This window comes from Pseudomyrmex gracilis, unplaced genomic scaffold, assembly GCF_002006095.1.
Source record: "Pseudomyrmex gracilis isolate BER0280 unplaced genomic scaffold, ASM200609v1 scaffold_155, whole genome shotgun sequence".
Taxonomy (NCBI): domain Eukaryota; kingdom Metazoa; phylum Arthropoda; class Insecta; order Hymenoptera; family Formicidae; genus Pseudomyrmex; species Pseudomyrmex gracilis.
Window position 1 is genome coordinate 92,443 of NW_018020739.1, and position 21,326 is coordinate 113,768.

General features: G+C 39.7%; 5 protein-coding genes across 5 annotated transcripts; 2 read left to right on the plus strand and 3 right to left on the minus strand.

Moving 5' to 3' along the window:
• Nucleotides 1-2,100: 2,100 nt before the first annotated feature.
• On the plus strand, nt 2,101-2,735 carry LOC109857332 (neuroparsin-A-like). The gene is made up of 3 exons (XM_020433516.1): nt 2,101-2,153; nt 2,251-2,383; nt 2,535-2,735. Exons 1-3 carry the CDS (start codon nt 2,101-2,103, stop codon nt 2,733-2,735), a joined length of 387 nt encoding a protein of 128 aa, XP_020289105.1.
• Nucleotides 2,736-5,817: 3,082 nt separating this feature from the next.
• LOC109857333 (neuromodulin) lies at nt 5,818-6,189 on the minus strand. The gene has a single exon (XM_020433517.1). The coding sequence runs from the start codon at nt 6,187-6,189 to the stop codon at nt 5,818-5,820; it is 372 nt and encodes a 123-aa protein (XP_020289106.1).
• Nucleotides 6,190-9,040: 2,851 nt separating this feature from the next.
• Nucleotides 9,041-17,739, minus strand: LOC109857334 (putative leucine-rich repeat-containing protein DDB_G0290503). The gene is made up of 5 exons (XM_020433518.1): nt 17,673-17,739; nt 11,642-17,451; nt 11,242-11,321; nt 10,333-10,607; nt 9,041-10,216 (listed from the first exon to the last, which is right to left on the minus strand). Exons 2-5 carry the CDS (start codon nt 17,238-17,240, stop codon nt 9,481-9,483), a joined length of 6,690 nt encoding a protein of 2,229 aa, XP_020289107.1. The 5' UTR covers nt 17,241-17,451; nt 17,673-17,739; the 3' UTR covers nt 9,041-9,480.
• Nucleotides 17,740-18,440: 701 nt separating this feature from the next.
• On the minus strand, nt 18,441-19,858 carry LOC109857302 (diphthine methyl ester synthase). Its single transcript, XM_020433473.1, has 4 exons — nt 19,567-19,858; nt 19,255-19,431; nt 18,797-19,121; nt 18,441-18,701 (listed from the first exon to the last, which is right to left on the minus strand). Exons 1-4 carry the CDS (start codon nt 19,699-19,701, stop codon nt 18,487-18,489), a joined length of 852 nt encoding a protein of 283 aa, XP_020289062.1. The 5' UTR covers nt 19,702-19,858; the 3' UTR covers nt 18,441-18,486.
• A 93-nt stretch (nt 19,859-19,951) lies between these two features.
• Nucleotides 19,952-21,325, plus strand: LOC109857303 (essential MCU regulator, mitochondrial). The gene is made up of 2 exons (XM_020433475.1): nt 19,952-20,370; nt 20,585-21,325. Exon 1 carries the CDS (start codon nt 20,019-20,021, stop codon nt 20,295-20,297), a length of 279 nt encoding a protein of 92 aa, XP_020289064.1. The 5' UTR covers nt 19,952-20,018; the 3' UTR covers nt 20,298-20,370; nt 20,585-21,325.
• The last annotated feature ends 1 nt before the right edge of the window (nt 21,326 follows it).

A 21,326-nucleotide genomic window follows, 5' to 3' on the forward strand; every position in this document is an offset into this window, starting at 1 on the left:
TTTACGAGTTCGCAACATTATCGAAAAGCTCGAGTTGCAATTCTTCCACAAAAAATAATATGAAAAACGAGACAAATCAGCGCGATAAACAAACTGTTTACAAAAACAATACGAAAAAAAAAAAAAAAAAAACAGAAATCAGCCACGTACATATTTTGTCGCTATTTATACCACGACCCATCAACAAATTTATCTTAAAATTAGAAAAAAAAAAAAAGTTTCTTATCTCCTTTTCAGTCGTACGAAAACACAGAGGAAATTTTCCTCTTTAGCGCGCCAGTCTCCGTAGAACTTTCCTCCGTGTCGAATATCATGCTAGCGGCGCGTTCCGCTATTTTTCCGCGCAAATCTTGAACTTTGGTTTCCCTCATTTTTCAAATGATTCTAAACATCACAATATCTCTCCGCGATATTCCGGGAAACGGAAAGGAGAGACGGAGAGCAGACGTGTACATGTATAATTGTTGTTTCCTAAGATAGAAGAGGAAGAAGAAGTTTTTAAACACCGCATCTCGGGTTCGGTGTGCCCTTTATGTAATAATATATCGATAAAACGCCGGTTTGCGCCGGTACACAGTCTTTGTCCCCGCTGAGGTTGGACGGCTTAAGCTGGCGTTTCTTCTCACACACAGAGTGGGGATCCTCATGGCGTGATGTAGGACATCAGTTTTGTCCGTTTAATTCGCGAGACGAGTCGCCGACGCGGGACGCTTTTCCGCGGCGCTTCCAAATCATCAACGCGCCGGACACCGTCAGCATCATCAAAATCTCTATACAAACTCGTCATCATCACCGCCAATTAACCGATTTCGATTAATCAGCGGAGAACGATACGACTTTTCTCTCTTCTTTCCGCAAAGTGGAAAATATTATATATATATACGCGCACAAATTAGAAGAGATAAATTAATTAGAAAAACATTTGATTTTTTTTCCGGAACCGAAAAACTTGAATGATAAAACATTTATGTTGATTCCTTTATCCCGCTATATAATCGAATCGTGAGCGCTATGTTACGCAAGTGTCCCGAAGTTAAACGCTGAAGTGATTTCGCGTTAGAAGAATCTCGTGTGTTTTTGTGCTCCGAGAACAAAATCTCTGAATTAAACTATATCTAAACCTTCGTAATTAAATTATTTATCTTCTCGTCCGATGCGTATACGTTCTTTCGGTGGATGGAACAACTCATTGATTTCGCACACTTGAACGTAATTATATTTCTTTCAAATATACACACGCGTGCTGTTGTTAAAATACATTTTGTGCGATTATTTTTTTGCGTAAGATACAAAGGTTTTATGTTTTTTACACAAAGTATCAAAAAAAAAACTTTTATATTCTGACGCTTTCATTCCGAGAGATCTATTATTGTCACACCTTTTTTGTGCGTGCTCGCCGCTGCCGCGTAACACCGCGTAGCGGCACGTGCGTGGCGTTACCGGCGATGAGAAGTCGCGTTTACGGTGCAACGATATCGATGGGAGATGTTCGATATATATATTTCCAGATCTCCGTAGCGATCGAACTGTGCTACTACGCTTCGCGCGATGATCAAGACTGTGAAGCCGAGGAGCTGAGTGACTAAAAAAAAAAAACAAAAAAAAAAAAACAAACTCGGTAAATGGAAAAATAATCTGTTTCGCGTCGTCGCAGTCATTGACATTGAGCGAGAAAAATTTGAGCGAGAAAAAAACAAATGATCGAGATTATCGGTGAAAAAACCACAAATAAATTCTTATCTTTAAGGAAACGCTTAATTTTTTTATTCTTGTTGTTCGTATCTTTTGTAAATAAAGTATTTCTCGCTGCGTAAAATTAAATTTACATCGAAATTTGATGCGAACCGCGACGACATTTGTTAATTGAGCTAATCAATTGAGAACGCAAGGCCGGCTCCGCGACAGCGCAAAATTTATACAAACACGCTCAAAGCAAAACGGCATTGATAAAAACACATGTCGGAGAGTTCATGCAACTTTTTATAGCTGCGCTGAGATTCTCGTGTGTAATTTTATTAGAGAGAAGAAGATCTCTGAGAAAATATAGTCAGTCAAAGCATTTTGTCTCTCATATTTGTTACAGATCGACGAATCATCATCATGCTCAACATCCAGGTCTTTTACGCGTTCACTCTTCTGACCGCAATCTTCTTGTGAGCATTACAAAAACGTCAGAGACGTTTTAATAAAATAAAAACTACTCTTTTGTCACACAATGATTAATGAGATTTCAACGTTGTGTGTTGGTAGTGTCGGCAAGTGTCATCCCTTACTTCGACGACAGGATGTGAGACCGCTGTGTCTGGGATGCGGGAACGAATGTGATAAATGCGAGTTTGGTTATACAATATCAACTCTCTGCGGTATTCGGGAATGCCGACGGGTGAGTCGAACGCTGCACGATTGTTCGAAAAAAATCGCAATGTTTAAGTTAAACATGTGAATTTATTGCGGTTTCAAGAAAAATTAAAAATTAATCAAATAATTGTCTAATTTATCCGCTCGTTTTATCGACGCCGATTTTTTTTATACAGGGCCCCGGTCAAATCTGCGGCGGTCCGAGCGAGACTTGGGGCGTGTGCGGTGAGGGATTGAGATGCAGTTGCAACCGATGCTCCGGTTGCAGTCTGGACTCGCTCACGTGCTTTGAGAATCCTTGCCTGCCGCATTTGGAATCACGAAGCCATCTCGAGCCATCTCTTGACGGATTTCCCTTCGAGAGAGTCGCCAAGTAAACAGATCGCGCATCATCACCCCCCCCCTCCCCTCGCCCCCCGGATAAACGAAAAAGACAACGGATGGATGAGAGACAACGAGTGCGAGAAGCGAATGTGAAATGAGAGAAAGAGAGAGAGAGAGAGAAAAAAAAAAGAGAAAAGCGGATCTCTAGGTTAACGATTTTCCGAATTATTTATTGCATTTCACATTGTAATTAATCGAAACTAGATATCTGCGATTGTGATAGTCTTAAAGTCCAATTCTTCGGAGCTGGTTTCTCGTTCTCTACTATATGAGAGAGACAGACGCTGCCGCTGTCCGCTGTTTAATGGCATTTTCTGTGATTTTTTCATTACTGTGTTATAATATTCTGTCATTTACAAATGCGCAACACACTCAATGAAAAAAAAACTCCGCGTTTTCGCGCGGACATGTACGCGCGAGCGAGCGCGCGTTGCCGGCTAGCTTGATCTCATGAGATACTCGAATGAATCATCGCGCATGATTCTTGGCTGTGATGAATCGCGTCTCTCTCGCGGAATGCGCGCGCGACGACTGGATTCCTCGCGATGTTCCCGAACAACTCCGCGTTTCGTTCGAATCCATCGTAGAGTTTCCGCGGAAAACCGAGAGTGCTTACATACGAGACGACGGGATAGAATATGTAGAATGAAAAAAAAACTGAGTGATAAAACTGTGAAAAAAGCAGCAGCAAAAACAAAAAAGTATAAACTTCAAAGATTCACTAAAAAAAAGAGAGAGAGAGAGAGAGACAAAAAGAACTTTGATTTAAACTGACTCTCTCCAAACACAATTAATTATTTATTTAAAAAAAAACATCTTCTAAGTTTTTTATATACGTAAATATTTATTGTAATATTTAATCCGGATGTATATGTTTTACTTTTTATGAATATCTTGAAAATGTATAAACATCATATGTTAAATAACGGATGATTTATTAATATATTAATATGTCAAATTAATATATTAATGTATTAATACAACGTTTATTAAGAACGCGTGAAATGAGCATGTGTAATTGTTTTTACGATGGTAGCTATTAATTAACGTTTTCACAATTGATATATGAGTTGAATTGCTCCCGGAGCGAGTAATGACGTCAATTTCGTAAGTCGACTATATATATGTGTATATATATATATATATATATACATATACACTATTTGATTTAACAAAGTAAATCGTCATTAATCACTTCGATCAAAAAAAAAAGAAAAAACGCTACATAACTTTTCGGAATTCGATTTCACGATTCCGAACTTTTATCGCGCGGTTTTTCTTTTTCTTTTTCTTTCAAAGAAAAAAGAAACAACAACACAAATCGATACGTTATTTAAATAAAAAAAAGTATCCAATTGCTACCTAACATAGGAAGTTTTGTGTAGACTAGTCACTTATAGAGACTTGAAATTGTGAGACGAGAGTACTTTATGTACATAACTTTCGATTTTCTTGCGGAGACCGTAAATGTCTGTCAAACGTCATCCTGTGTAACGGACAACAAAATAAAAAAATTGGCTGCATTCACACGTGCGTTCATTGATATATAAGACTTGCCGCTTCCTCTCTTTCGGGATTAATTGCTTCTCAAGATATACATGTTGCGCGAGAAACTTTATGTGTATTTTTATTATTTATTAAATTATTATGAAAGATGTAAAGATTTATTAGTCACAGAGAGAAAGTAAGATAGAGAGAATACATTACAATATGACAAAAAATATACGTTGAATATGTACATCTCTATATACGTGTGTGTTAATCGTTTATACAAATATTTGTCAACAAGATTCGCATAGAAGATACGAAAAATTATGATACAAATATATCGTCGACATCAACTTTTGTTCGCGCTCTTACACACGCATTGTTGTAGTTTTATCACATATTATGCGCGCGCGTAAAAAAAAAAAAAAAAAAAACAGTTTACACCAAAAGAATATTCAAAGAAAGATGTGTGTGACAATATTATACGACTACGTTCTACACAACACACGACAACGTTTCATTATTAATTATATTAAATATTACAATCGATTACTTTTGTTTTTTGGAAATGATTTTCGAAGTCATTAATAACAAAGTGAGAGAGAGAGAGAGAGAATATCCACAAACACATACGGAGTGTTTCAGAAGTACGTTCGCTTGTTTGGTATTACGAATCAACGTGTGGTGGTTTTCTCAATTAAAATTCTTTGTTTTCCTTGGCATCTTCAAATCCCAAATCTCGAAGAAGTTCCTCCATCAAACGCGAAATCCGCAAAATGCTGAAAAACAAACAAGACGTATCGTATGAGAATAAATATACAGAGAAGGCCGAGACGCGTGCCAGAGAATTCGATGTTCAAGAATTTAAGGGTCAAGGGCTCGAGATGTTAGAGCGAGAGAGCTTGATGTTATATTTAAACCGTTTGTAAAAGTCTTAGCGCTCGAACATTCGCGTGATCAATACGTGTGTGTTGCCACCATATGCGTTGCAGCTGTTTATATTTTTCTTCTGCAGTTAATGAGCGCGACGATTAATATTGGCACGCAACACGATCGTTATTGACGATCATTGTTGATCATCGTTGTTATTTGTTTCTCAAATACACGGGCGCCTGTGGACGATGAAAATTACGCTTTTGTTTTTGTTTTATACAAATATCGTGCTGTATATATACAAACCGAGTTCAGAATGATCTTTGATCAGTCAAAGTCGAAACAAAAAAAAAGACATTAGAGACTTGAGAGAGGCAACGAGACTAATTAGCGACAATTAGTGGAGACTGCAAAAAAAAACATTCTAAATAAACATTCTAAAAACATAATAAATTCTAAAAAAAGACGATAAATTAATCAAAAAAAGAATACGCCTGCAATTTATGAAGCGGTCAGTCATAAGGTTAGATCGTAGAAAAACAAAATAGAGCAGATCGATGGAGGAATTCTCTCGCATCTTCTACACTCAACGTAGCGACACAAGTCACATCCGGTACTCTAAATTTAAAAAAACGTCAGCGCGATCACAAACAAGAAGTACCTCTTGCGCGCGCTCCGGGAGAAGCAAAGTGATGCAGCAGATCAACGATGTGACTACTGGCCGTTCTGTTTCAGCAACTTCCGCGTTCTGAAGCCGCGGAAACCAGCCTGGATTCGAGTCGCCGCGGCCTGAACGGCCTGCTGCCGCTTCCGCACCAGAAAGCCGCGAATGCCCGCCTGGATCTTCGTCGCGGATTTCTCCTCGAGCGCCTCTCGAGTGTTCTGTCTCTTCAGAAGATGTTCCTTCGACGGGTCCTGTTGCTGCTGTTGCTGCTGCCGATCTTGCTGCTGGTCCTGCGAACGCTGGTGACGCTGGGATTCCTTCAGCTGCTTGCGCACACGATACCCGCGGAAGTTGGCCTGGATCTTCGTCGCCGCAGTGTTGGCCTTCATCACGTCGATATTCTCCTTCGGTCTCTGCGACATGAACAAAGTTCCGAAGCGATCAAAAGCGAAGATCCTTATATCTCTCCGGATCTAATCTTAGAAGCCGTCCGAGATTCTTCTCGGAGATTATATGTGTTTCGCGTTAACTTCCGAAGAGATTCCGATGTATCCTTCAAGGTTGCTTTATATCGTTTCCCAAAGCCGTGGATTATACTTTCGTTTATTTACAGAGATCGATTCCAAAAACGGAAACAATAAATATCGATGTTTCTGGCAAAATTTATCGAAATCCGAATACACCTCGCGAGTTTCTCGAGAAAAATATGAAAAAAAAAAAAGATGGAAATTTTATATATTTTTTTGGGGGGGGGGAAGATTTATTGCCGAATGGAAACGCGATAATCTTCTTCTTGCGAACAGGATAATCGGTCGATTATTTATGAGTCCATCGTCGGAAATAGGAGACACACTCGGGAGATACTTTCGATCGTCTATAAATATCGGAAACCGGAGAAGTAGAAAGAGCAGTTGTTTTTTTTTGTCTGCGAAGATTCTCTTCGCGAATAAAACCACTTCCGATATAATTTCTCCTCGACCGAAGAACAATCAATTTGAATGTGAATAGATCACAGTGAATAAATAAACGCAGAGGTTCGATCGATTTTAAGATCGATCTTTTTTTTCTCCGGAATCTTTCCGGAGAGAATTGATTCCGGTTCCAGAAAACGAGAGATTTCAAAAGTTCGCCCGTTTCAGATTATCGACACCGACTGTCTTCTCGACTCGGAGTATCCTCGAAGACACGACTTTCGCTCCGCTTCCGATCGCCTAGGAGGATCTTCTTCTTATCGCGCGTGCTTTTCGCTAGAAGCGAGATGAAAAACTGACGTGTACAACAACGGATGCGCGACAAAAAGGCACGCGGACACAACGCACCCGTTTGTTTCATCTACAAACGCGATGAGGATGGATTTATCGCGCATGCGTCCTGCGATATATGATAAACACACACTATGAGGAAGAACGAGAGCTCCGCTTTCCGAATTGTCGATCGCCTTGCGTCTTATTCCATCCTCGTCTGTGAGAATAGTTAATTTCGTACAAACTTGGCAGAGAGTGAAACAGCGGCTGTCCGATAGCCGTGCGGCACACGGCCTTCGCGTGCTTATAAATGAAGCAAAACTGTCATCAAGATGTGCGTGTGTGTGTGTGTGTGTGTAGATTTTTCTTTTTTTTTACAACACATCGAAAGGAAACGAAAAAATAATGCAAATTTTTTTCAATTCTCATTACTGTTTAAATTTTTACTTGATTTTTTGTTAACGAAGGAGAAATAAAAAAAATATGCACACTTTGTCAAACACACACAGATTTATATAAAGTACACCGAAGTTTGTCTCTTCAAATCGAATGTGCGAGATAAGATTTGTGATGAGAAAAAATGTATATATGTACAAGTTTACTTACTCTTGAAATTTGTGCGCTTGGATATTTATTCTTCTACTTGCAACATAGTTTATATTTGAAAGCTCGCATAGTGTGTAATACATCGCCCGGGCATAGCATCAATTTCGGTCTCGTGAGAGCGCGGTCGACATGCGCGTCACAGTAAATTCGTCACCCTGAGGCCAATATACGCTGATTGATGATTGATGGTCGCGAGAGTGCGACGAAAGTCCGCGGCGCGCGAGTGCGGCCAAGAACATTCCAATTTGTTTGCGTCCGCCGTTTGATCTCTCGAACGCATATTCGCACATAACTCCTCGCATGCTCATCATTACGAAAATATACTCGCGCAAACGATACGCGCGATCAACCCGGCTCGGATATCGATAACGATCGTCCGCGTATCACGTCGTCCGCCAGTCTGTTTGTTCAATCGCGCGATCTAAGAGTTTAAGCTAACTCTCCCGCTTTACACACGTCACTCTTCAACGTTTTTTTTTTTATATTATCAGAAAAAATCATAAATTTTCAAACATTTTCAATCGCAATTAATTACAATTTTTTATTTTCACAAAATATTCCAGTTTTTGATTGTGTAAAATTTTTTCTCGATTATTTTTAATATTAAAATTGTGACAAATCAAAGAAATCAAAGAACACACGCCGCCCAAACGAGAAGAGATCTAATTAAGCCAAGGTATAAATTGCAAAATTCAGAGTATTTAGAAATCAGTCCGAAAAATTAAAAAATTCTTTGACATGATTATTGAAAAAATTCATCTTCTTTTTTTCTGTCTTCGCAACATTGTGCTCGTGTTTGCTGACCTTGCTCACCTCAGGATATATCGAAGGTATACGTGACAAAGCTGCGGTATCTATCAGCTCGTAACTATCGGCAAGCGTGACTGCTTCTCACAGCAACGATGATAACGTTGACGCGGCTATCAATATAACTCAACGCTGATCACTGTGGTCAGAAGAGAGAGAGAGCGGACAGTGCCGCGACCTGTCGCGATGATACTCGCGCGCGAATCGCGTCGAGTGACCGCGGCGACGACGGCGTCGTCGCGACGCTCGATGACGTCACCACGACGTCGTACTCTTACCTTGAATCCCCGCTCACCGAACGCTCGGCTGCGATACTGATCGCCATCATCGTTTCTCTCGTTCTCTTTCTCTCTTTCTCTCTCTTTCTCTCTCTTCCTCTCTTTCAATCACAGGCGGGCACTAAAAATATGTACCAAGGTCCTCATCCGAGTTCGCTTGCATTTCGTTTTGATGATTGATTGAAATGCAAAACATCGTCGGTTCAATTCGCGGCCGTTTCTTATCATTAAGATTTAATTTGCGAGATTACTCTCTCGTTAGGAACAGACAAAAACAACTACAATTGTCATACATCCTATGTATATGCAATTTATTTGCTACTTTTGCACATCTTCGAACTATGTATGTTGTATTACAAAAGCAGGAAGAATACGTTCGCTCTTGTTGTGTAAAGTAAAATCGCAAATCTAAGAGATTGTTGAATTTTCTAATACGTATTTGTTATCAGAGTGTAAACCTAACTGAAGAACATGTAGCGTGTATTTTTTAAGATTATTCCTGAGAGATAGTTTGTTCGTCGTTGTTTATTCGCTTTTCTCTACAATTGAGTAACAAATAAGGCACTCTAAATCCTAAAAGTTATCGTTAGCATCTGTTTCTCTTATAAAATTTATAATAAAATAAAAAGATGAACGGTGTGTGAAATTACGATAATAATTGTCTCTACACAGTGCGCACACAAACAACGACTATAATTGAAGGAACCATGTGTCGATCACAAAGATCGCAATTCTTCTCGCTTTTTTTCGCAATTTCATTTCGCAAATTTTCCACAGTTTACTTCTCCTCGTTCTTCTCTTCATCTACGCTTTCATGATTGTTGCCGCAAACAATCTTGTCAGACTTTTTATCACCATCCTCGCTATTTAAATCGACTTGATCTTTTTCTTCTTGACTCTTAGAGTCGGAAGTTTGTCTTTCAACCCCATCGTCTGAAGATTTTCGATCCGTACTCGCGTCTAAGACCTTCGACGCCGTCTTTGATTCGCTCTTCTCGTCTTTGACTTCACATTCCTCCAGGGGAACTGAGCTATTTGTATCCAACGAGGTGGTCTTCGGTACGGTCGATGATTTCGTCGATTCCGATGGAACTTCAGCTTCCAAACTAGTCACTTCCTCGATCACGACACCCTGACGCGCGCCTGGAATAGCCAGGGGTTCTCTGATACTTCCCTCGCCGGAAGTCATCGAGGGATGATCGTCCCCGGCGTCCTTCGTGTATTTTGCCGCATCTTCCTGAGATAAGGAATTCATATTGGAACCTAAATCCTCAACGCTAGTTATGAAGTTCAGGTACTGGTTATCTTCGTTTCTCGGATAGCCCAGCATCACGATGTCCACGGTCGGTTCCATCATTTTCGTTCCTCCGACGTTAGCATTGAAGTCGGAGTGAGAATTCTGGCTGACGGTGAAGCGGCGGGACGCGTCCGTCAGTAGCTGCATCATGATCGGAAAGGGATAATCAGCGAAGTCTTTGTTCTTTTGAAAATTCTCGCCTTGCTCGAACTCATGACTATGCGTTAAGTAACAAAAGATGTTTACATGTAAGATACGAAGATAAAACAATGTCTGTGTTGATGGGTCTTAACATTTTAACACAAATTTCATTAGATTCTTTGAACTACTTACGCGTTTACGCAATCGCTACTTTGATCGGTGCTGGATTGTTTGGCTTCTTCTGTATCCTCTTCAACTTCTTTGATCGAAGATTCGTTCGATTGTATTGAACTAGTTTCACTGTTCGTTATATCGAACAACGGTAACGGCACGGAATCGTGAAACTCGCCAGTATGTTGAAGTCGACCCGTGGCGAAAGCGTTCTCCAACGATAGAGTGGTGTTTCGCAGAGCTATCTCTCGTCGGAGACGTCTCCCGGATTTGCCTTCTTGCAAATTCGAAGAATCCTGTGCCGTATCAAAACGGTAATTGCGTCTCGATTTTTTTTCAATTTGATTTTACGTTAAAAACTAAATAATTTATGTATTTTCTTACTATTTGTCGGAAAAGTATTTTTGAACTTTTTAATTACTTAATTATTGTGCGCGCGCGTTAAAGGGAAAAGTAATTCTAACAATTGTTTCAAACAATTAGGTTTTTTTTAAATGCAAATTGAGAGAGTTTGAGGAAAAATAGAACAAAAACAATATTTAATAAAAAAAAAAAAAAAAAACACGTCAACGTTGATTCAGGAAGCAATTATTTTAAGCGCTTATATCTATAGTCAACGCTCAGATCTATATCTCTGAGCCAAGCTTGTCACTGCCAAAACCGTGTGTTGCAATCGTGAAAGCACTGACGCTTAACAGTGACCCATCTTTTCCTCTTTTGCGTAACGCGCTTCCGGTAAAACTGGCCGTACGCGAAATATCGTGTTTTAGTCGGGCTCCGTAAAGAAAGACGCGAAGAAAAACGTATATCCTCCCATTAAAAATATACATTATTATATATACGTACATATTTATCTCGCATCAGAATATCAGATCTCTGTAAAGTTAAAATTAAAATTAATTAACACACTTTATATTTTAATATATTTACCGTAATTGTTTTCTGCGTTGAAAGTAGTTCTGATTCGAGATCCTTCCGCTTCTGGCGGCGCGCTAAAAATCCTCGAACACCTTTGTGTAATATAAACAGATTATTGCATTGATTTATTCATTATTACATGTTAAAAGTTGTGTCACAGTTCCCTTGAAATAAGATTCCACCTTTTTTGATCTCGATTAAAATTAATGCACGTTGCGATACTATTTACATCCGCTCGAACTCTCGTTTGAACTCTCTGTTTCTCGTTATTACCTTTTGATTTTTTTTTTTTTTCGTAATGTTAATTCAACGTATAATACGAGATAAGAAACCAGACCGGATCGGTTATTTGCGGCATAACTGAACTGTCACACAATTCATGTCATACAATTTCATCGAAGTATTTACTCACAAGCTTGGATTTTTACAACTGCCGAGTAGAAGTCGTCTTTCTTTTGAGAAAGAGATTCGGTAATTTCTGGCTCATCGTCAACAGCTTTCATGTTCTCGTCTGCGCTCGTGTTAGGGCCGTCAGTTTCGATCGTTGTTTCCACAGTAGACGATTTAGTTCTCATAGTCCAATGTCCATCGTGAGGATCTTCCACCGATTCTTCCGTTATTGCGCTTGTAATTGGTCCGTGAACAATTTCTACTTCCCCCGGAAGTGTGTTAGTTACTTTCTCGTCCGTTTTGTCTTCGACGTCTTCCTCTTTTTTCTCAGTGACACATTCGTCGCGACTAATTTGTTTAATCTCGTGTTCCTCACCGTCTTTGATCGATTCGTTCGTCGAGTCTTTTCTTGATTCTGTTACTTCTGCCATTTCCTCTTCGTTTCCGATTTCTTCCTGCGATTTTATTAATTTCTCTTCGTCATCCTCTTCGTGGAGTTTTACATTTTCCCGCTCATGTTCTTCGTCAACTTGTAATTCTTCCTGCATACTGTTCTCCCGATCTTGCAACTTTTCTCCGTTTGCGATTTCTTCCTGCAATTTTAATTTCTCTTCATCATCCTCTTCTTCGTGGAGTTTTACATTTTCCCGCTCACGGTCTTTGTCAACTTGTAATTCTTCTTGCATATTATTCTCCTGATCTTGCAACTTTTCTTCGTTTGCGATTTCTTCCTGCAATTTTAATTTCTCTTCGTCATCCTCTTCNTGNAGTTTTACATTTTCCNGCTCACGTTCTTCGTCAACTTGTAATTCTTCTTGCATANTNTTNTCCTGATCTTGCAACTTTTCTTCGTTTGCGATTTCTTCCTGCAATTTTAATTTCTCTTCGTCATCCTCTTCNTGNAGTTTTACATTTTCCTGCTCACGTTCTTCGTCAACTTGTGATTTTTCTTGCATACTGTTCTCCCGATCTTGCAACTTTTCTTCGTTTGCGATTTCTTCCTGCAATTTTAATTTCTCTTCGTCATCCTCTTCGTGGAGTTTTACATTTTCCCGCTCACGTTCTTCGTCAACTTGTAATTCTTCTTGCATACTGTTTTCCTGATCTTGCAACTTTTCTTGTTCATTTTCTTCTTGATTTTTATTTAGTTCTTCATCATTTTTACTCGTAATCTCACTAGTATCTGCTATCTCTTCAATGCTCGTTTGCCCGTCCTCAGATTTTTCCCGATTATCGATCAAGTTATCAATGTCAGGCACATCTTCGATTGTAATTTTGTCACCTTTATCATTTTCTTCTAATAATTCATCTGGTTCAAATTGTGCCAAAGGCGCGACCTGTTCGGTTTCTTTTTCTTTCACTTCCAATTCAGATTCTTCGTGTTCTTTGTTCGTAATTGGAATGTCTTTATCATCGCTAATGTCCGTCGCGTGGCTTGTCAACACGCTGAGTTCTTCACCTCCTCTCGCAACATCTTCATCTGTTTTCATTGTTTCTGAAGAAACTTCATGTTCTATCTTCTTCGGTTCGTCAGCCGACACTGATTGTACAAATTCCGACGGTGGTTGATTAGATTTTTCGTTCGCGCTTAAATCACTTTTCTCCAATTCTCCGCTATCTTCAGGTTTTGAATTGAATTCATCAGCACGAAGTATTTCTTCATCCAATGATCCTATTAATTCCCTCGCAATTTCTTCCTCGCTATTCAACTCTTCGTCATTCTCGTCCCCTCGCAAAAGCGGGCCGACATGTACAACGTCTTCGGGTAGAGTTTTCAAACCGGTACTGTCCTCCTGAGATTTGGCTTCGTCCTCCAAAATGGTTTCTGAAGACATAGAATCTTTCTCCAGCCACACGTATTCCGCGTGTTCCGCCCGGTATAATTGATCAGCTTCCGGAAGTTCCGACCGCAAGTCCCTTCCCGTGACCTCTTCTTCGACTTCTTCGTCGTGTTCGGTCAAGGCCAGTCGATTCATCAGTCTCTCGTCCGAGGTCAAAGGCTCGATCAAAGAGGTAGCGTCGCTCTCTCTCGGACTGCCATTGTCTTCTTTCGTTTCGCTCGCCGAGATTTTGAAAGATGACACGGTGTTGTCCTGAAGAGAGTCCAGATTCAGTTCAGGCACCAGTGGAATAGGTAAGCTCGGAGTCTCGGCCGATCGAGTGCTTGCAAGACCTTCCTTCACTTCGCTCGACGTGCGGGTGTCTCGCGTGCTTCCACTTTCTTCCGACGAGTTCTCTGGCGTGCTCTTCGATTCCGCCACGGTGTCCGTTCGTTCTTCATTTATCAAATCGGTATCGGTCACAAATTGCATGATATCAGGCAAAGATTGATCCTCAGGAATGTCAGATGACGCTTCTTCAGTATCCTTCTGCTCGGGAATTGTCTTCGTGCCGATGTCTTCGTTCTCTTCGCGCTCCGCGATGTTTTCCATCTTCGTCGCTTCCTCATTTCGCGTAACCGCTTCATCGTCGTCTTCCTCCTTTGGAGAATTCGTCATTTCTTTTTCGTCAACGTCCTCCTTCTCCTCTTCCTCACCTTCCTCCTTGATTTTGTCCAAGTCTTGATGAAGAATTACTATGTCCTGATTGGGTTTCATTCCTGTCAGATCTTGCGCGAATTCGATATCCACGGATGAAACGCTGGGTTCAGCTGGAATATACTCGCCAAACAGGTTTGCGTCTAATTCCTCTTGATCCTGTGTTTTATTTTCGACGTCAGAAAGAACAAGTGAATGTTCCTTCTGCTGATTGTCGTCTTCTTCCGCGATTACGGGAGAGGAATACCGTCTGTCCGGAATAATCACAGTTGTCACAGACTCGGGAATCTCGCAGGGCGAACCTTCGCTGAGAACGTAAGCGAAGGGTATGTCCAAAGAGAGCGCCGTTGTAGCTGGCGACTTCTTTCCAGCTTCGCGTTTCTTTCGTTCTTTCTTCTTGCCGGTATTACTCCCGTTCGAAAGATTTATGGTCGAAGCTTCGTCGGTAGGATTTTCAGACATTGCAGTTCCAGAAGATTCATTTGTCTCATTTTCAGGTTTGTTTTGTGAAGTCGTCGAGTTGCCATCGTCCGTTTCGCCCGTAATCACATCGGCAATCATCTGACCGTCTCCGCTTGGTGACTCCGGATTTACGGACTCCCGATCACGAAGCACTTCCGCTTCTTCTACGTCATTTACCTCTTCTGCAAGTTTGGCCGATTTCTCGGCTTGCTTGATCGCTTCTTCCATTCTATTTGTCAAGTTTTCCACCTTATCCATTTCGTTGGTCGACGTCTCCGTTTCTTCTTCCTTCGCTTGTTCTGTTTCACGCATCGATTCTTTGTTCTCGTCCTTAACATCGTCCTTCTTCGTCGTTTCTTCTTCCTTGCTCGACTCATCGGTTTCACGCGTAGCAGTTGATTGGCCAGCTAGAGCTTTTTCGACATTTCTCTCCGCCATCTCGATCTCGATCAATTTGTCCTTCAATCCGTCAAACGTTTTATTCTGCGCGATATCCGCATCGTCATCCCGCAACTTTTCCATCTCCGGTGACTCCAACGAATCCGGTCTAGGGGGCACGTCCACTTCCGGCGTGACGTTCAAACTGTCTTTGAAGTTTTCCTCCAACCTGTCACCTTCTAGTTCTATCAATTTTTCCAATTCCTCGAAACTTCCTTGTTTCTCGGCGAGAGTTTCCGAAATATCTTCTCGAAGAAGAACTTCGTCTTCCTCTTCTCGTTTCTCCTCGTTCGTAATTCTTACGTCTGACATTGTCACGTCGTGACGATCATCATTTAGGTCTTTTTTAACATTAACACCTTCGTCTTCCATGTCGCTCGTAATATCGCGCATTGTCGAGGCTTCCTCGACGTCCTTGGAATCATCCTCTTGCGATTTCTTGGAATGATTTCCATTGGTCGCCGCCGGTAGAATCGGCAGCGACAACTCGTCCTTCTTTTTCGTCGACTTCGGCACCTCCGGAGATATCGGCGGCAACGTCAAATTGTCCGAATCGGTTTTGCTGGCGTTTCTGGAATTTTTAGAGGATGGCGGTCTCACAATCGGCAAGGAAACGATATTCGCATCGGAGATTTCTAATTCCGGTGACGGCGCACTTCCGGAAGATTCGATCTTGCGAGCGCCGCTTAGCTCGGACGTTGTCTTCGAGATGTCTTCCAGAATGTTCTGCGTGACGGTAAGTCTCGCTTCAAGAGTGTCGCACGAAACATTGGGCGAAACGTTGTCTGATTTGTGATCGCTGTGCCTCGAGTTGTTGTCGACTTGATCGACGACCCCGAAGTCGCCACTCTCGCGTCTTCTCGATTTCTTGCCCGATCCCACGCTGCGTGTTCGGATTTTTTTCTCCTCTGTCTCCGCACTCGAAATGCTCTCTTTTCTCGCAAAACAATTTTCCTCGTTATTCGCGACGTCTTCTCTTCGCTCGAGTCCGTTTTCGCTCTTTCCTCGTTTGTTTTTCTCTTTTTCGCGATCGCCCCGTCTTTTCTCGTCCCGAGCGTACTGACGAAGAGATTCCTCGTTCCAAGCGAGATCAACCGATCTCGAACGCTTTCCTCGGGGTCTCCTGATCTCCTCCAGTTTTTCCTTGATGATCGGCGCCGCTCGATCGATCACTTCCTGAACTTGTTCCACATACGTGGGCGATCGGAGAACTTCCAAACTCGCCGTGCTCGCGAACTTGCGCAACACGTACGCTCGAATGCGATCCATGCTGATTGCTCGCGACGATATTTTTCTCTCGCACGAATGTTCGGACGAGATCCGCTTTTCTTTCGCTTTTCTGTCATTCTTCGCAATTGATTTAGAGTGTCCGTTTTCAAGTCTAGTTTTGTTGATCTCACGCTCTGTTTCGGTCTCGGATTCAGTTTCAATTCGTCGCACCTTCTTCAAGGGTCTTCTCGTGGAAGTTTTGCTCGAACTTGTAATCGTTGTGGAACGTTCAGTTTCCTCCTCGGATACCTTATCCGCTTTTACCACCTTCGTTCTGTTTCCCCGTCTCTCTCCTTTAATTCCTTTCTCGGTGTTATCCGTGATCTTTGTCTTCTCGCCACTTAATTTGTTCTTCCTGAGTTCCTGCTTGATATCCTTGGTTTGAATACTCTTCGCAGCGGACATCTGCGAGATGATTCGCGCCGCGCGAGCATCCGACGTCTCGTTATTCTTCGATCTCTTCGAGGTTCTCTTCGTCTCTCTCGAAGAAACTTTTGAACTTGTCGAAGTTTTTCGATTTTCTCGATCGGTAAAACCATCTTCCGTAGTCTCTTCCGCGTCGGCGTATTTATTTCCGCGTTTCTCCAGACTCCCGATCTCTTTCTTCAGGGACCAATCGCTGTGAGAAACTTTTTTCGTATCCTCGGTCTCTTTGGTGGGACTCAAATTGAAGTCACGGCTAAACTCGCGATCGAATTCGCGATCGTTGTACTCTTCAGCGTAATACTGCTCGCGTAGCTTCAACAGTTTCTCGAAGTGATGAGCCGCAAAGACGTATATGTCTTCGGGACGATGTCGCAGAACTTCTCTGGTGAGTCCTTCGACAACGGCTGCGAGTCCGTGAGGCACTCGCGGCGCGATGAGGTACGTGCCAGGATGCAGGCTCGGCCGATCGATTGGCGTAGGACTCAACATTGTGCCAAGCCACTTTGCTTTGAACCTATCTCCTCTCTCTCACAGTGCTATTTTCAATATATTCTTTATCTATATGTACACATAGTACTATCTTTTTTTTTTATACACTCTAATGTATCACGTCGATGCATCGGGGAACAAAAATCTTCCTTCTTCAAAAATATGAATAGTTCCGTGATCCCTCCAATGTTAAAGAGCATTTGCGAATTTTCTAAATATGTGAGATAAAAAAAAAAAATTAGAATTATCGAGAGAGAAAACTTGTGTAATTTGTAAGCATGTGCGTACATTGCTATCACATGTGCATTGTTTTTATCACAACTGTGCTCGCGCGCAAACAATACATACGTATCAAATGCAATAAAATTTAAAATTATACATCTCGAAATATTAATTTATAAAGATCGCTATTTTATATTATAGAAACTGTACCTGCTTGAAGACAAAAAGCAAGGGGATTATCTATGTGGTTGCTACCACCGAGCGAATGCACCCCCGTGTGGCACAACTGAATCACCCAGCTTTGTTAGCGCGATGGTCGATGTCGGCCCATTGATTTGTTGGCCGTGACGTGCGACACGTGACTTATATTCTTATATACGTATACATAATCAAAAAAATATACACGTATATATATATGTAAAATATATATGTATATATATGTTCGTGCTAGAAAAAAATCTGGAAGTGAGCCAGACAGAATAATAATGGTATTCGATGTGATGTGACTGTACGCGGTAGTTAGGTTTTTCTCTCGTAGCAACAACGTAAAAACAAAGCAGTTTATTTGTAATTGGTGTCGCCAGGTACATATATAAATTAGATTATTGAATATTTAATATGTTCGCTTTCTCTTATACATAAATATTGCTCTTGCAAATTTTATATGAATCGAAGTTAAAGTACTTTTCTTTCGTGTGTGTACACACACACACACACACACACACACAAGATATCATATACATGTATATATACATGTAAACACTTTCTTCTAGAAAAACAAAATGAACGACTACTATTATGTTAAGTAGCGCGACCTAAAAATTACACGTATACACACACGTATGTATATATACATATATACATATATATACATATATATACACACATTTTATTATTAAAATCAAGCTTTAAAGGGGTTTTCTTAAAATAGATCGAAAATAAAACTTATTTTGCAGAGTTAAATAAAAACATAAAAAACAAGTTCGTTATATTCTTTATTTTGTTTTCCTAATTATTGTGCAATTTATTGTGTCATTTGTTTAAAGTAATTCTCATCGAGAGCGTATTGTATTAAATAATCGATCTCAAGGGGATGCAGTTTAACAGATGGTATGACAAGACAATGCAGCGGAGGTCCTAAATCGACACGCGTCATATCCTGTAACGAACAAGCAATAATTTTTTGATCCTCGCTGCCTACTCGTGCTAGACCAACCGCCAAACTTTCATGTGTAAATGCTACAAAAAAAATGCGTATTACATATAGAAGTGCATATTTTATATCTATTGTTTCTCTCTTATGTGTTTAATGAAATTTTTATTTTGCTACACACCTAAGCTTTTCCGATCTTCTTCAATTTTATTGTTCAGTATCTCTATCAATTGATTAGCTGCCTCGTTAACACTCATAAATCTAGGAGGCATATATTCTTTTTTCTTCTTCATAATACTCTCCAAGATAGGCTCTTTAACTTTAATATCTAGGAGACATAACGTGTGCAATCCTCTTTGTCTGTTAGAAGCTATCTTTTCGTAAAAGCTGTCAGGCTTCCAACTATCGGTCCAATATGGAATTGAAACAGTTTCTCCATAGGAATAGAGTTGCAAACCACAGCAACCAACTGCAGTTAAGATTGATGAGTTATGCACAACTTTGACCTACTTAACAATGTAATATATTTCTTTTTAGATAATTTTTTAAATATTAAATATTTTAAATATTAACATTACCCTTAAAAATGTATTATGTATTATATTAACAAAAATTTCTGTTTCTCTTTCTTTTTTGCACCTGTATATTTTTTTCTTTTGCACGTAGAACTAAATCTGTATGTGTTGTGGCACCAAAAGGATCTCCTACAACTAAAAATGCAACATCCTCATCTTCTTTCTGTGGCAATATTTCATCTGCATTACTCTCCACTAACTCGCGGTCAGCTGGAATCAAAGACCGTCCATAGAACTCCTCCTAATGTATTGAAACACAATAGAAGATATTTAATAAACATCAAATGTTATTATGTATATAGATTTTATTTGAAAAATGCTTCATTATGCAAAACTTAATTTTTGCATGTGTTTGTTAAATTCACAGAATACAAACCATAGCTTCTTGTTGTACTGTCAAAATAGAAGTGTAGGACTCTAGATACACGCGGTTGCATTTCTTGATAATTTCAAGTCCTTTTACAGTGATATCCTTTACATCGCTTAATCCTAGTCCTATCAAATAAAACATGATTCTTATTCAAAACGTAGTAAGTATCTACTGTTGTTATTTGGTTGATTTGATGTAAAAATTTGAAGACAGCAAATGAGCATTGGAACACATCTCCAATGAGCACTTATCGCAAATCTGGCATTGGTCAATTGAATTAATAAACACCAATACGATTTGTCTCAGTTGTTCGAGCCGATTTGAAGAGCATCGTGGAAACAGACCCGAAACATGTTGCCAACGTGCGCTTTAAATCTTACCCAACCTAACCCAGCTCGCGGGATTCCGGGAGAGACGCGCGATTAGCTGTCACCGAAAATAAACCCGATAGAAAAAGAATGATGTTACATCGGGTGATAACTTTGTTTCGCGGCAAATCTGTTCTGAAAGAAACAAATGGAATGTCTAAGTCATTTTGTCGATCGCCAATAACCACGCCGTCCGGGGCGATCTTGCCTGAGCCAAAGAGAACACCATTCAGTTTCCTGGGTGTTGTCAGCAGCGTTGTATTCGGCCTTCTAGTTGGTGCAACGATCAGTAAAAACGTGGCCAACTTCCTCGAGGAAAACGATCTCTTTGTTCCCTCCGATGACGACGATGACGATGACGACGATTAGTAGAGAAATCAGTATTTTATCTTGTTGATTGTTCAAAGTGTCCAGCTATTAGATGTATAACTTAATCCTAAAGGTAAATTTTGTGTGTATTTTAATTATATACTTTTCAAATAATTTTATATGTGAATGATAAAATCTCAAGAGACAGTAATTTGTAAAGTAATCTGTGTTTATCAGAAACCAGTTCTTCTTGACAAGTTGTCAAAAAGCTTCTTAATGACAAAGCTCTAATAAGTTTTATTTGCGTGTATATTAGAATCTCACTGATATATATGACTCTTTTTCAGACTCAACATGTAACTAACTTATGTCAGTGATTTAAAATGCAGCATTTAGTCAAGAAACAGGAGAAAAAGAATCTCTTATTGAATTTAAGTATCTTATTTATGTAATATGTATATATGTATATACATATACAAAATATATATATATATATATGTACACGCACACATATATGCCTAAAAGAGAAAGAAAGAATATATATATATTATCATAGAAATATTTATTTATACAATTGTTGGAAGTGTGTTAGATAGAGCTTTTACAAAATTATGTATTTCTAAATCTATATATATATTATATAAATAAATAAATTAATTTGTGTTAAATACAGTTTGAGTGATACAAAAAATGCTTTTATATATGTACATATAAATCATACATATATATATGTAAAAGCATTTATATATATACACATAGCATTTATATAATAGGGGAAATAGGGCCATATATATATAATAAAGTCACAGATGTACATATGATTTATAGTTACGTGTATCTCTTTTCAGTCTTTGCTTAATATTCACAAATTTTAAAATGCTATTTTTAATAACTCAGTTTTAGAATTGACATTTTGATTACTAAAAAGGATATCGTAGATCTAAAATTTCTTTAAAAATTCTCTCTTTTAATCTCTTTAAAACTATGCAATTTTATCTATCCTTTTCACACGGAAAAAACAATATTTCTATAAAAGAGCTTCTTTTGTGTTATTCAACAATAAAAATTGATATCACAATATCGATGTAT

Bases quoted from the DNA above. Each gene is read 5' to 3' on its own strand.
- LOC109857303 (XM_020433475.1), top strand. From the start codon at position 20,019: ATGATGTTACATCGGGTGATAACTTTGTTTCGCGGCAAATCTGTTCTG.
- LOC109857332 (XM_020433516.1), top strand. From the start codon at position 2,101: ATGCTCAACATCCAGGTCTTTTACGCGTTCACTCTTCTGACCGCAATC. The intron at 2,154-2,250 runs GTGAGCATTACA...GTGTGTTGGTAG, and splicing joins CTTCTGACCGCAATCTTCTT to TGTCGGCAAGTGTCATCCCT. The intron at 2,384-2,534 runs GTGAGTCGAACG...TTTTTTATACAG, and splicing joins GTATTCGGGAATGCCGACGG to GGCCCCGGTCAAATCTGCGG.
- LOC109857333 (XM_020433517.1), bottom strand. From the start codon at position 6,189: ATGTCGCAGAGACCGAAGGAGAATATCGACGTGATGAAGGCCAACACT.
- LOC109857302 (XM_020433473.1), bottom strand. From the start codon at position 19,701: ATGTTTTATTTGATAGGACTAGGATTAAGCGATGTAAAGGATATCACT. The intron at 19,432-19,566 runs GTTTGTATTCTG...TCAATACATTAG, and splicing joins CAGTACAACAAGAAGCTATG to GAGGAGTTCTATGGACGGTC. The intron at 19,122-19,254 runs GTGCAAAAAAGA...ATTGTTAAGTAG, and splicing joins CAAAAGAAAAAAATATACAG to GTCAAAGTTGTGCATAACTC.